General features: G+C 38.8%; 1 protein-coding gene across 7 annotated transcripts in view; it reads left to right on the top strand.

Moving 5' to 3' along the window:
* LOC127446661 (oxysterols receptor LXR-alpha-like) overlaps positions 1 to 13299 on the top strand; it is a 26206-nt gene extending 12907 nt beyond the window's left edge. For 5 of the 7 annotated variants that reach the window (XM_051707892.1, XM_051708065.1, XM_051707980.1 and 2 more), the window contains exons 3-11: positions 3937 to 4016; positions 6136 to 6321; positions 6934 to 7200; positions 7699 to 7901; positions 8060 to 8239; positions 8950 to 9049; positions 9234 to 9347; positions 11446 to 11540; positions 11898 to 13299. In XM_051707892.1, coding sequence (XP_051563852.1) covers positions 3974 to 4016; positions 6136 to 6321; positions 6934 to 7200; positions 7699 to 7901; positions 8060 to 8239; positions 8950 to 9049; positions 9234 to 9347; positions 11446 to 11540; positions 11898 to 12044 — 1335 coding nt within the window. In that variant the 5' untranslated portion in view covers positions 3937 to 3973 and the 3' untranslated portion in view covers positions 12045 to 13299. Of the gene's footprint in view, positions 1 to 3936; positions 4017 to 6135; positions 6322 to 6933; positions 7201 to 7698; positions 7902 to 8059; positions 8240 to 8949; positions 9050 to 9233; positions 9348 to 10734; positions 11421 to 11445; positions 11541 to 11897 lie in introns of those variants that run through there. The other 2 variants (XM_051708227.1, XM_051708313.1) reach the window with 2 other exon arrangements.

The following is a 13299-nucleotide window of genomic DNA, read 5'->3' as shown; positions in this document are numbered from 1 at the left end:
TCCGGTAGAGAGGCAGCGGTGTTCATGGCGGAGTTTTTATTCCCTTTAAAGTCCGTGATGATGTTAATTCCCTGCCACATGCTTCTAGAGTTGGTGGTGTTAAACTGTCCTTCAATCTTGCTCCTGTACTGGCGTTTTGCTGTTTTGATAGTTTTTCGGAGGGCATAACTGGCTTGTTTATGCTCCTCCGCGTTCCCGGAATTAAAAGCGGAGGTCCGCACATTAAGTGCCGCGTGAACATCGCTATTGATCCACGGCTTCTGATTCGGATAGATTCGCAGAGTTCTGGTCGGAATCACTTCCTCTACGCACGTTCTGATGAAACACATTACGCTATCAGCGTAAAGCTCGATGTCGTCATCAGAGGCGGACCGGAACATCTCCCAGTCCGTGCGATCAAAACAGTCTTGTAGCGTAGAGTCTGATTGGTCCGACCAGCACTGGATCGTTCTGAGGGTGGGTGCTTCCTGTTTCAATTTCTGCCTGTAAGCGGGCAGAAGCAGAATGGAAGAGTGGTCCGATTTGCCAAATGGTGGGCGGGGGAGGGATTTGTAGCCATCCCGGAACGGAGAGTAGCAATGGTCCAAAACCCGGTCCCCTCGTGTGTTGAAACTAATGTGCTGGTGATATTTTGGTGCGACTGATTTTAAACTGGCTTTATTAAAGTCCCCGGTCACAATGAACGCGGCCTCAGGGTGCGCGGTTTCCTGCTCACTTATACTCCCATACAGTTCCTTGAGTGCCCGGTCTGTGTCGGCTTGTGGGGGAATGTACACAGCAGTGATAATGACCGCTGTGAATTCCCTCGGTAGCCAGAATGGTCGACACAGAAGCATAAGAAATTCCAGATCAGGAGAACAGAAAGACTTGATGGAATGTACGTTCCTCTGATCACACCAGGATTTGTTGATCATAAAACATACACCACCTCCTCTAGTTTTACCTGAGAGGTCTTTCGCTCTGTCCGCTCAGAGCATGGAGAACCCCGCGGGTTCAATGGCTGAGTCTGGAATCTCCGCAGACATCCAAGTTTCCGTAAGGCAGATAATGCAGCAGTCCCTCGTCTCTCGTTGGAAAGAGATCCGCGCTTTCAGCTCGCAGAGCTTGTTATCCAGAGACTGAACATTTGCCAGTAGAATAGTGGGTAGCGGGGGTCGATTTGCGCGGCGTCTTACTCTGATGAGAACGCCGGCTCTGTTTCCCCTTTTCCTCCTGCGTTTCCGCGGCCGTGCTGCCCAGACAAAGGGCTCCGCTTGCGTGTTTGTAAACAGCGGGTCGGCATTGAGGAATGTGAAGTCCGGTTTACGGTGTGAAATTGCTGAACCAATGTCCAAAAGTGTTTGTCTGTCGTAGACAATAAGGCAGACAACATCCAAGACAAAAAACATAAGAATTGTAAACAAAACAAACAAACCATTGCTATGTTGTGTCGGAGCTCGCAACGCAGCAGCCATACTCGGCGCCATCTTGAGATTTTGCACCGATATGACTATGCAAAGGTACTCAGAAAGCTGCTTTCTTAAACAAATATTTTTATCAAAGAATATTTGACATTATTTTTATACATTGTCAACAAATTCTAGAAATGAACTGAGAAAATAAAGAATAAATAAAAATACAATAAATAGCTTAATAAACATCAGTACTGTATGTTTAGTATCAGTCAATGGCTGACCATTTAAATAAAGAATAAATACAAATAAAATAAATAGCTAAATAAACATCAGTACTGTTTAGTATTAGTCAAATGCTGACTATATTAATACTGCCGAGTCAAGATAAACAGATAAGCAGCGGTGTTGCACCATATTCTGCTATACAAGTTCAATGGTGGAAAACCAGACTTCTAAATATTACATTTAATAAATGACACGACTGTAATTGTTTGGATGAAGGGGTACCAAACTGTGAATCCTGAACAAAACAGTTTGGTGAATACATGTTTACACATTAGCTTCCAATCAGCTGACAAGCAATGAAAGTAGCTACATGATTAGCTAGCTAGCTATAAGCTCGTTGTCACGGAGAGTAAAAGATGGACTTTATTTACTTTCCAGCATTGCGTCTCACCAAATAGGTAACAATGTAGCGTGAAATCAGCACTCAACAGACACAAACCACCACCACACCGTTGTCTGCTGAGCTGCAAAAATATGCTCTGATGCTTAACTTGCAATCTGCTACATGACTGACTGCACTGACAAACTATAGCTGGCTAACATAGCAAACCGATGTGATAAACATGAGTGACATGGTTATCAGGTACAGGGTTAACATTATATTAGTTTTATTGAAAAGGGAAAATTATGGGGTCATCGTTTATTAACTTTCCAGTATGTATTTCACAAACTAATTAGCAACTTACCGTGAAGAGACACCACTTAACTCCGCCCTGTATGCAGAGCCACCGTCATCTCAGAGTCAGCTCTGTAAACAATGGAGTCGGAGAGTGCTCTGCTGGAAAAACTACGTTATGACACCAATTCTAAAGCATTGTTTTCTGCATTATATGTTCTAAAAAATGTTTTCATATCTGCGCATATCGGTAAAATATACGGCGATACCGATATATCAGTGAAAGGCTAATATCAGCTGATAATGTTGGCCGACCGATATATCGGTTGGGCACTTAAATTATATATATATATATATATATATATATATATATATATATATATATATATATATATATATATATATATATATTAGTGAACTGCTTCATTTCTTTATATTTTTATAATTATTTTAATGGTTCCCACATTCATGCAAAACCTGAAAATATCAGGGAATTTCAAAATTTTGTTTTCCATGCCTGGAAAAGTCATGGAAATTAACAAAATCTTAAGTCATGGAAGTTTCTGTTGTGAGTTATATACTGTACATTTTCCTTGTTATGCTCTGCTTTAAATTATTTCATAACCTAAATATTGCTCTTGGTTAGAGCTTGTGTAGAGTAGAACATGCTCACAGGCCATACTGATTTGTGACAAATTTGCGAGCGAACAGTTGTTTTGAGTAGGTTCTTTTCAGTTCATTGGTTGAAATTATCTGAATGATTCATTTGCAAAAATCAGTTCCCAGAAATCACAAATGACTGGAAAAGTCATGGAAATTAATTGGTCAAAAAGGTTTGTAACACTGTATTTAGCTTTTTAGCTGACAAGATCACACTCTAAGATTCAAACTGCAGATTTAACTAAATTCATCTCCAGAAAATCATTTCCCAGATTGGATGTCCCTTTCTGCTTGAACAGTCTCCTGAAACTGTCTTGGAAACGAGCAACACCCATGAGTGACCAAGATATTTTGTGAGATTTTTTTTTGCGAGAAGTTTTCACTTCCTATTCTCCAGCTGGTAGTTCATACAGCATGCTTAGTTGGAAAGAAATAGGCACTCTATTTGATGTATATTTTTAAATTTTTTAGGCTTAGCACAGTTTAGCTTAACAATATTTCCCATGATCCGAAAGGGTGACTTTGTAGTTTTTGTGAGCTTTTGAAAGAGAAGCCTGAATACTTCTGTTTATTGAACTGTTTTGCCAATCATCAGTGAAAATCAGTGACACGTGTGTTCAGTCTCAGGCAGTGAGAGTTACAGACCACTACTGCCCATATTAGGTGTGCTTAGGACTGACTTAGATAGCAGAAGTAACAACCAGGTGTGTCTTTTTCACATAGTTTCGGCAAGAGGTGCTCTGTTAGGAGAAGGATTGTGCTGTTTTAGTTTTCAATTGTGTCTTGTCCGAGTGCATTAGAACACCCTGAGCTGTTCCCAACTGTAGGCCATTTTGATTAAACATTTAACTTTATATTAAAATGTAGTGCTAATTTAATAAGGCAGTGTTGGTGCCTTTAATGAACATGGGTCAAAAGCTTTCTCAAGCAGGTAGTTGCAAGTTGTTTGTATTGAGTTTTGTCTTTTATTCTACTCTGCAGGTGCAAGTGTTCGTTATGACAAGTGGCTGTGTGGAAGATGTCCACCATTTCTACGACTGATATCACTGATGTTGGTCATGGTATAACTTTTTCAAACTCTTTTAAAAAAAAAAATAAAATAATGTTAGTGCTTGCATATAAAATATTTTTTTCATTGCTGAGATTTTGATCATGATTTTTATATACTGTTTGTGTGTGTGTATGTGTGTATATATATATATATATATATATATATATATATATATATATATATGACCTTCACAATTCCTGACATTTAATCGTAGAAAACATTCTCTGTCTTAGGTCAGTTAGGATCACTACTTTATTTTAAGAATGCGAAATGTCAGAATAATAGTAGAGAGAGTGATTTCTTTCAGCTTTTCTTTCTTTTATCACATTCCCAGTGGGTCAGAAGTTTACATAGGCTTTGTTAGTATTTGGTAGCATTGCCTTTAAATTGTTTATCTTGGGTCAAATATTTTGGGTAGCCTTCCACAAGCTTCTCACAATAATTTGCTGGAATTTTGGCCCATGACAGAACTGGTGTAACCGAGTCAGGATTGTAGGCCTCCTTGCTCGCACATGCTTTTTCAGTTCTGCCCACAAATTTTCTATCTGATTGAGGTCAGGGCTTTGTGATGGCCACTCCAATACCTTGACTTTGTTGTCCTTAAGCCATTTTGCCACAACTTTGGAGGTATGCTTGGGGTCATTGTCTGTTTGGAAGACCCATTTGTGACTGAGCTTTCTTCATGGCTGATGTCTTGAGATGTTGCTTCAATATATCCACATAATTTTCCTTCCTCATGATGCCATCTATTTTGTGAAGTGTACCAGTCCCTCCTGCAGCAAAGCACCTCCACAACATGATGCTGCCAACCCCATGCTTCACAGTTGGGATGGTGTTCTTCGGCTTGCAAGCCTCACCCTTTTTCCTCCAAACATAACGTTGGTCATGATGGCCAAACAGTTACATTTTTGTTTTAAATAGGACATTTCTCCAGAAAGTAAGATATTTGTCCCCATGTGCACTTGCAAACTGTAGTCTGGCTTTTTTATGGCAGTTTTGGAGCAGTGGCTTCTTCCTTGTTGAGCAGCCTTTCAGGTTATGTTGATATAGGACTCGTTTTACTGTGGATATAGATACTTGTGTACCCGTTTCCTCCAGCATCTTCACAAGGTCCTTTGCTGTTGTTCTGGGATTGATTTGCACTTTTCGCACCAAACTACATTCATCTCTAGGAGACAGAATGCGTCCCCTTCCTGAGCGGTATGATGGCTGTGTGGTCCCATGGTGTTTATACTTGCGTACTATTGTTTGTACAGATGAATGTGGTACCTTCAGACGTTTGTAAATTGCTTCCAAGGATGAACCAGACTTGTGGAGGTCCACAATTTTTTTTTTTCTGAGGTCTTGGCTGATTTCTTTTGATTTTCCCATGATGTCAAGCAAAAAGGCACTGAGTTTGAAGGTAGGCCTTAAAATACATCCACAGTTACATCACCAATTCAGTACACCTCCTATCAGAAGCTAATTGTCTAAAGGCTTGACACCATTTTCTGGAATTTTCCAAGCTGCTTAAAGGCATAGTTAACTTGCTGCATGTAAAGTTCTGACACACTGGAATTGTGATATAGTCAATTAAAAATGAAACAATCTGTCTGTAAACAATTGTTGGAAAAATTACTCGTGCCATGCACAAAGTAAATGTCTTAAATGACTTGCCAAAACTATAATTTGCTAATATTAAATCTGTGGAGTGGTTAAAAAATGAGTTTTAATGACTTCAGCCTAAGTGTATGCAAACTTCTGACTTCAACTGTGTGTGTGTGTGTGTGTGTATACATATATATATATATATATATATATATATATATATATATATATATATATATATATATATATATATATATATATATATATATATTATGTATGTATATATATGTGTGTGTGTGTGTTATTAATGTGTACCCATCTCTCAAATAGAGAATCTTGTTAAGCTGTGTTAACTAATATCAAGATATGTTTTTCTTATGGATATTCTTACTTGATTACCGGTACTTGACATGTTTGTGATTTTTGTAATGAATCGATTATCATGGATTTACTTTTATATGGAGTATCTGGGCTACTGTATATCTAACGGAAGGTGTGTTATTTGTCATAGCCATTCATGAGAACTGTGTTCGTGTATATAGGGGACTCTCTGTGCTGTGTCAGTGAAGAGGGTTCTTCAGCAGGTATGGCAGAAGTGAAACAGGAGACTCAGTCCTCTGTCAGTCAAACAGCCCCATACAGCACTTCACACAATGAGCTGAACGACACGTTGCTCATGGAGCCCAACAACATCAAGATGTGCCCCTCTGAGGACACGCCTGCATCAGGTAAGGGTTGTGTGTAAGTAAATGCCATGTGTCCTTCTGATTGAAAGGCTGAAGGATAAATCAGGGAGTTGTATGATGACTCTTGCCATAAGTAACATACATCACATTGCTTCTAGAGTAAAATGACTGAGATGTTGGTGCCCTGAAAGAGTTGAATTTTAGAGTCTTCCTATTACATAAGGTCTGACTTGTTTGACTCTGCAAGATCATGTATGAGCATGCATGTCAGTATGTGTTTGTGCATATGTGTGTTTGGATAAACTGGCATAACTGGTTCAAGTAAATAAAGATATAGTCCTACATTAGTATGGCTGTGGGGTGTTGATGCATGTTGAATGTCTGTGTATGTTCCTGTAGAAATGAGATGTATGATGTCTGTATTGTGGTTGATTGATTATTTTGTGTCCTAAATGACAAACATACACATAAACAATACATATGATTATGCCATTTAAACTGTGTAAAAAGCTAGTCATGTGTGCAGGTTTACTCTGACATTAGCATAAACCAGACTTTACCTGTACTTTAATCTTAGACCTACTACATTATGTATCGCAAAACCACCTCTATTTTCTAGATGTGCATGTCTGTCCTATGACTTTGTTTGCACAGAGGGTCAGCCTGTGAAGAGGAAGAAGGGCCCTGCTCCCAAGATGCTGGGGAATGAGGTGTGCAGTGTATGTGGAGACAAGGCATCTGGCTTTCATTACAATGTGCTGAGCTGTGAGGGCTGTAAAGGTTTCTTCAGACGCAGTGTGATCAAAGGAGCTCAGTACTCCTGCAAGAACTCTGGCCGCTGTGAGATGGATATGTACATGCGCCGCAAGTGTCAGCAGTGTCGGCTGCGGAAATGCAGGGAAGCAGGCATGCTAGAGCAGTGTAAGTGTTTCTCTCTTTTCCTTTATTACCTATAAGAGGCCATCTACCTTTCTCTTTTTGTGGCATTTTTTCACCCACCCATTTGTTTTTTGGGGGGGGGGGAACTTTTTTCCTCCATCTGCCTTTTAAGATGAAGTATGTTATTTCTGCACCTCCAAAAAACAGATTCCTGAAAACTCCTCCTGCCTTCTATTGGTTAAACAAACAGTAGGGATGGAAATCAACTTAGAAATGGCTTGCTTACAGTTGACTCTGCATATTAAACTGGAATACAATAGAGAATTTTAATTACACATCAGCTTAAAATCCATCTATACATAGTGCTATCCATATTCAACCGTGAGCATCTTGCACTTGGAATGCTTTTTATTCCATAGGCAGTTCATACAGCTATCTTCAGATCTGAAATCTTATCTTGATCATTGTGGTGTTAAGAGTAGTTATTTGGTTATTCAATAACTTTTCAGAGAGATACGCTGTTGCCTGTCATTCTACTAGGTGTGCTGTCAGAAGTGCAGATCCGACTGAAGAAGATGAAAAAGCAGGAAGAAGAGACTGCACGCACCTCAGCAGTGGCAACTCCAAGCCCCACCCCGGAGATGCCCCCTCTAGCTCCTGAACAACAGGAGATGATAGAAAAACTGGTGGCCATGCAGAAACAGTGCAACAAACGCTCATTTCTCGACCGACCCAAAGTCACTGTGAGTGGCTTTTGCAAGTATATTAGCTTAAAGGAATAGTTTACCCAAAAAAGAAATTTTTTTCATCATTTACTCACTCTCATGCCATCCCAGATGTGTATGACTGTCTTTCGGTTCTCATTAAATCAAATGTAGTGCGTCTTTTTACTGTTTTTCAGCCATGGCCACAGAGTCAGGATCCACTTAACCGAGAGGTTCGACAGCAACGGTTTGCTCATTTCACTGAGCTGGCCATTATGTCTGTGCAAGAGATTGTAGACTTTGCTAAACAGCTGCCTGGCTTCCTGGAGCTCACTCGAGAGGACCAAATCGCCCTGCTGAAGACCTCAACTATAGAGGTTAGACTAACTGACCTATAACACACTTTTTTTTGTCACGTTCTGATATTGTTGTTTTTGTGTGTGCAGATGCAGAGGCAGGCTTGTTTCTGCTGTGTTATTTTGGAAATACGTGGCCATGTGTTTTGCAAAAGCATTTATTTAACTGTTTCTCTGGTATCAGGCTACAGTCTATGAAAGGGAAGTGCTTTAGAATAAAGGCCACCTGGTGTCATATGTTGTTTCGCATGAAAAACTAAGTGAAGCCCTTGTGTGCTTTGTGTGACTGACTTGCAGGATTTTTTTTTTTTCTCAAAAGATTCAGAATTGATCCCCAAAAATCTATTATCAGAATTTAAATTAATTATTAATAAATCTTCTTTTTGAAGTACCAGAAGTATCTGCAAAAATGCCAAGGAAGGTGCATCTTATTTTATACCCAATTATTGTTTTTCTGTTGTCTGAATAGTGCACGTATTTTAAGTTAATACTGCTTTTATGCAGAATCTTGATGCAGATTTTGCACCTTAACTGGTGAAAACAATTGCACATCAATGCTGTTGCTGGAAAAATTTAGATGCATGAATAAATGTTTTGGAATCTGAACTTGACTCCCTGAATCAACATCAGTTTGAAACTTGAAGTGAAGGTTACAACCCCCAGAGTGGACCATAGCTTGTTGGTTACTTCTGAATTATATTTAGGATAAAGTGCCAACTTTCCTCCTGTAGATTATGCTGCTAGAGACTTCCAGACGTTACAATCCAGCAATAGACAGCATAACCTTCCTCAAAGACTTCAGTTACAATAAGGAGGATTTTGCCAAAGCAGGTATGAAATCTTCATGTTAATAATCTGAAAATAACATGAATATTTTAAGCTTGATAGATCTTTACAATAGTGAAGAATGTTATTTGTCACAGTGTGTGAGCCTAATGATATTTGGTGCTGTTTATTTGGCAATTTTGGTGTTTATGCCCTTAAATGATTTCTGTCCTCTCTGGCTTCTCTATAGGGCTGCAGTTTGAGTTCATTAACCCTATCTTTGAGTTCTCTAAGGGCATGAATGACCTTCACCTAGATGAGGCAGAGTACGCTTTGCTCATCGCTATCAACATTTTCTCAGCAGGTCAGTTTGACACACAAACACCAATATTATATTGTTGATCTGCTGGCGAGTCTTTATTAGTGCTTATTTTTGACCATGTTCCCTTGTTTAAGAAATGTTATTACATCCCATTTTAATGGATAAGAGAGAAAAGCAACAAGAGGATTATGAAATGAATTAAAGTGACCTTGGGTTTGTAAAAGGGACTAAAGAAATAAAAATGAGTATTTATTTATTGTAATAATAAATTACGCTTCCTACTATAGATCATATCCAGTGTGCTTTTGGATTTCTTACAATTAAGCCTAGTTTGAGTGTCTTTTAATTTGAGTGTTATCAATAAATCTTAAAAAACGGATATTGTCATTTATGACAGCGATGATGTTTATCAGTCAAATGGAACCTTAAAGATTAAAGACAAATAATTTATTCATGTCTGCAGAACCATTATAAAATGGGGAAAGCAATTTTAAATCACCCATGAGATTTTATAGATGCTAGTTTATGACTGGTGTCAGATGTGGTTCTGGTTTATTTTGAGACATTTTTAAAGGGGTCATTACATACTCTTACTTACATTTTTTTTATTTTTATAATTTTATTATTTTCCCAGAGGTTCACTTATAATGTAAGTTAAGTTTTTGTTGCCCCAAAACAGACAATTTAGTAATATATGATAATCTTTCACCCTGTCTTTGGCCCTCAGCTTCTCCTTTAAACTTCAATATAAACGGCCACTGTTATGATTGTTTAGTAGCGTGCAGCCCCTAAAAAAAACAGATATATTTGTAACTCATTTGGAAGAGAATGAACCAGCTCCACAACAATAAAAATAGCTAAATTTCAGGGCTTACACACAACACACACACACAACACATTGCATCAGAATGTATCAAACTGTTCACTTAAGCACAGCAGCACCATCAACTATAAATATTAAACAGTCATGACATATGAGACATTCATGAATGGAACTGATTGCTTATGGTTTTGCGGTCAGGTCCAATAGTGTTTTTAACTGCCCCATCTTTCAAAAACAGTTCCTTTGCAAAACTTGTATCATAATGTGACTGGTTCACAAGCAATCCATATGCTGAACACACATTATACAATCCACTGTGAAACATAACACACACATAGTCCAATGCATGGTGAAACATGACGCACACACACATATAATTCTGCACTGATGCGATCAGGAACTTTGTTAAACTTCAGTCACAATTTCCTGATGTTGGGATGCTTCAACAGAAGCCAAAGCTGGTCACACTGGTCTTCACAGGTGCCACATCTCACATCTTCCATCGTCTGTTAACTCAGTTTGTCTATTTCATGTTTATGTAGAAAAACGTTTTTAAAAAGTCCAGATGTACAAAAGAAGGTGTCCTGTGTATGTCCCCTTTTGTAGATATATAGTAGGCCCATCTGCCTTGTTCTCTCCTCTTCACCTTTCTGAATGAGCGCCAGTGAGCGGGCCAAAAATACGATGATGTAAAAGAAGGTGTTGATGTCTTGCTGTAGAGGCAGTCATGTACTGATGTATTCATCTTTATGACATCACAAAGTAGGGAAAATCCAAACAAGCCATTTTTTTACAGCGTAGTTCAAATAAATGCTCTTTGTATCAAGGAGGACGTTTTGAGTTCTGAAACTTACAGTATGTTTTTATAGTGCAATGAACCTTTACATGTTAAAAGATCAAGGAAAATTTGATTCCTCATGTCATGACCCCTTTAATGATATTTCTTACTCTTTGTTCCAAGGAACTTTCTAAGAAAACTCATTAAAACTGATGTCATTTTTTTAAATGTTAAATACTTTCTTATATCCCAGTTTAATATGGCCTAAACACGTACGTGTAGCACTGTGGGGCTATCAAACAGTCCCTTTTATTTGAACGCCATTTGGCTTAACCAAATGGTGCGAGTTTGATCTGTTTCTACAACCAATGAAAAACTTGGTAGTTTCTGTAATAGGTTTAAAAACAGTGAATATTTTTTCAATTCTGTATGGTTAAGCTAGTAGTGCAGATATTACACACTTCAGTTTTAAAAGGCATCATCATTCATTTTGTGTTAATCCCTCTTGCCATTTCCGTTTGTGTGTTTGTGTTGGTCAGACCGACCCAATGTGCAGGATCACGATTTGGTAGAAAGATTACAGCAGCCATATGTGGACGCCCTCCACTCTTACATCAGAATAAAACGACCCAATGTGAGTATAATGGCCCTTAGAGGACAAAAATATCCGAGCACTTAAAGAATTTGTAATAATCATCAATAAACAGTAGAATAACACAAGTACTAAAAGAATATTATTTTTTTATGTGGTATTTGTTAACTCTAAGTGTCCATTTAAGACTTTTTAAGACTATGGTAAAGAGTTGTAGTTTTTCTCATGGCAAGTCAGATCAGTGTATACATTGCCTGTTGGATCCTTTATTGCCAGTAGGTGGCACTGATGATTCAGTCCTTGCATTGATTGCGTACAATCACACTTAACTGTAACTTGTATGGTTTTGATATATCAATATAATCCTAATGACCCACTCCTCTTTCATCCCCACTAAAGGATCATCTGATGTTTCCCCGAATGCTGATGAAGCTGGTCAGCCTACGCACACTGAGCAGTGTCCACTCAGAGCAGGTCTTTGCACTGCGCCTCCAAGACAAGAAACTCCCGCCACTGCTCTCTGAAATTTGGGATGTCCATGAGTGAACTGACACTCTGCCCCAGGACAGAATGAGCCAGTTTCTAGGAAGCATGGCCGTGTGGGGGGAGGCCTCTTAAGACAGAGCAAGTGGGGTGGGAGTTGACCTCATGAAGACCCTGTGGGCCGAACTGTCTCCCACTCTGGCATGGAGCCAGTCATAAGGAGCCTGATTTTATCATTCTCTTCCTTGATTTCTCTATTTTGAACCCAGTGGTCAGTGGGCTGCTTCCTTTTGAATGTTCTAGTAATAGACCGTATGGCCAGAAATGGCTCAGGGACGGCTTAGAACCAGTAATGTTTATTTGACCATCATTTGAACATGGGGATCTGGATGGGTGTGGATTCAGACACTTGCTTGCTATTGTGAGTTACCACAAATGATGTGGTCATGATTTTTATGTTTATCCTTAATGTTTCCAGCACCAAAAGCTTTCAGCAGGTTTTTGCAATGGTTTCTACTCTCTAATTAACAAAAGTGGTGATCTTGAAGGCTCTCCATTACAGAACTGTTTAGTTTATTTGCAGCGTTTTGCAATGCCACTCTGGCTGATTGGTTGGAAATGGCTAACTGCTATCTGATTCTTAAATTATGAATATATGCATAAATCATGAACATGGTTGAATCACACAGTCTTCTATACATAACTGATGTAAAAATGCAGTCTCCTATTAACACCTCAAACTTTTATTGTTGGGTAAAGAAAGGACTAGTACTTTACCAGTGCCAGTCATAGTGATTTAAAGCCCATGCAACACTGACTCTGCATTTCCCAACAAACATGCAGAATTCTGTTTCTGCTGGTTGTTTTAGAATATCCAGAAAAATAACTGACAAGCCAAATGGGATGAGCATTTTTACAGATGCAATCCCAAGCTGATTCTGCACACCAACCCAATGTTCTAGATGTGCTAGTCCGTTGGCAGGGATCAGTAAGAGGCACTGAAATCATTAACCCAGATCAGTGTGCTGCTCAATTCACAGTGACTACTAAGAGACTGGTATATAAACTTGAAGTGTGAGACATTTTGAACTTAATGCAGGCCATAATTTAATGTCTTCGATGACATTATAATGTCCAGTTACTGCACCCCAGCATAAATGTTTTTGTTGCAGGTTAATTCTGCACACATTACAGAATTCAACTGGGTGGATGATTAATATTGCTCTTAAAACTATCTCAGATTGATACACACCAATCAGCCACAACATTAAAACCACCTGCCTAATATTGTGTAAATCCCCCTTGTTTTGCCAAAACA

This window comes from Myxocyprinus asiaticus, chromosome 1, assembly GCF_019703515.2.
Source record: "Myxocyprinus asiaticus isolate MX2 ecotype Aquarium Trade chromosome 1, UBuf_Myxa_2, whole genome shotgun sequence".
NCBI classification, from domain to species: Eukaryota; Metazoa; Chordata; class Actinopteri; order Cypriniformes; family Catostomidae; genus Myxocyprinus; species Myxocyprinus asiaticus.
Note: the sequence above shows the minus strand (reverse complement) of the source record. Positions and strands in the feature narration are given on the sequence as shown.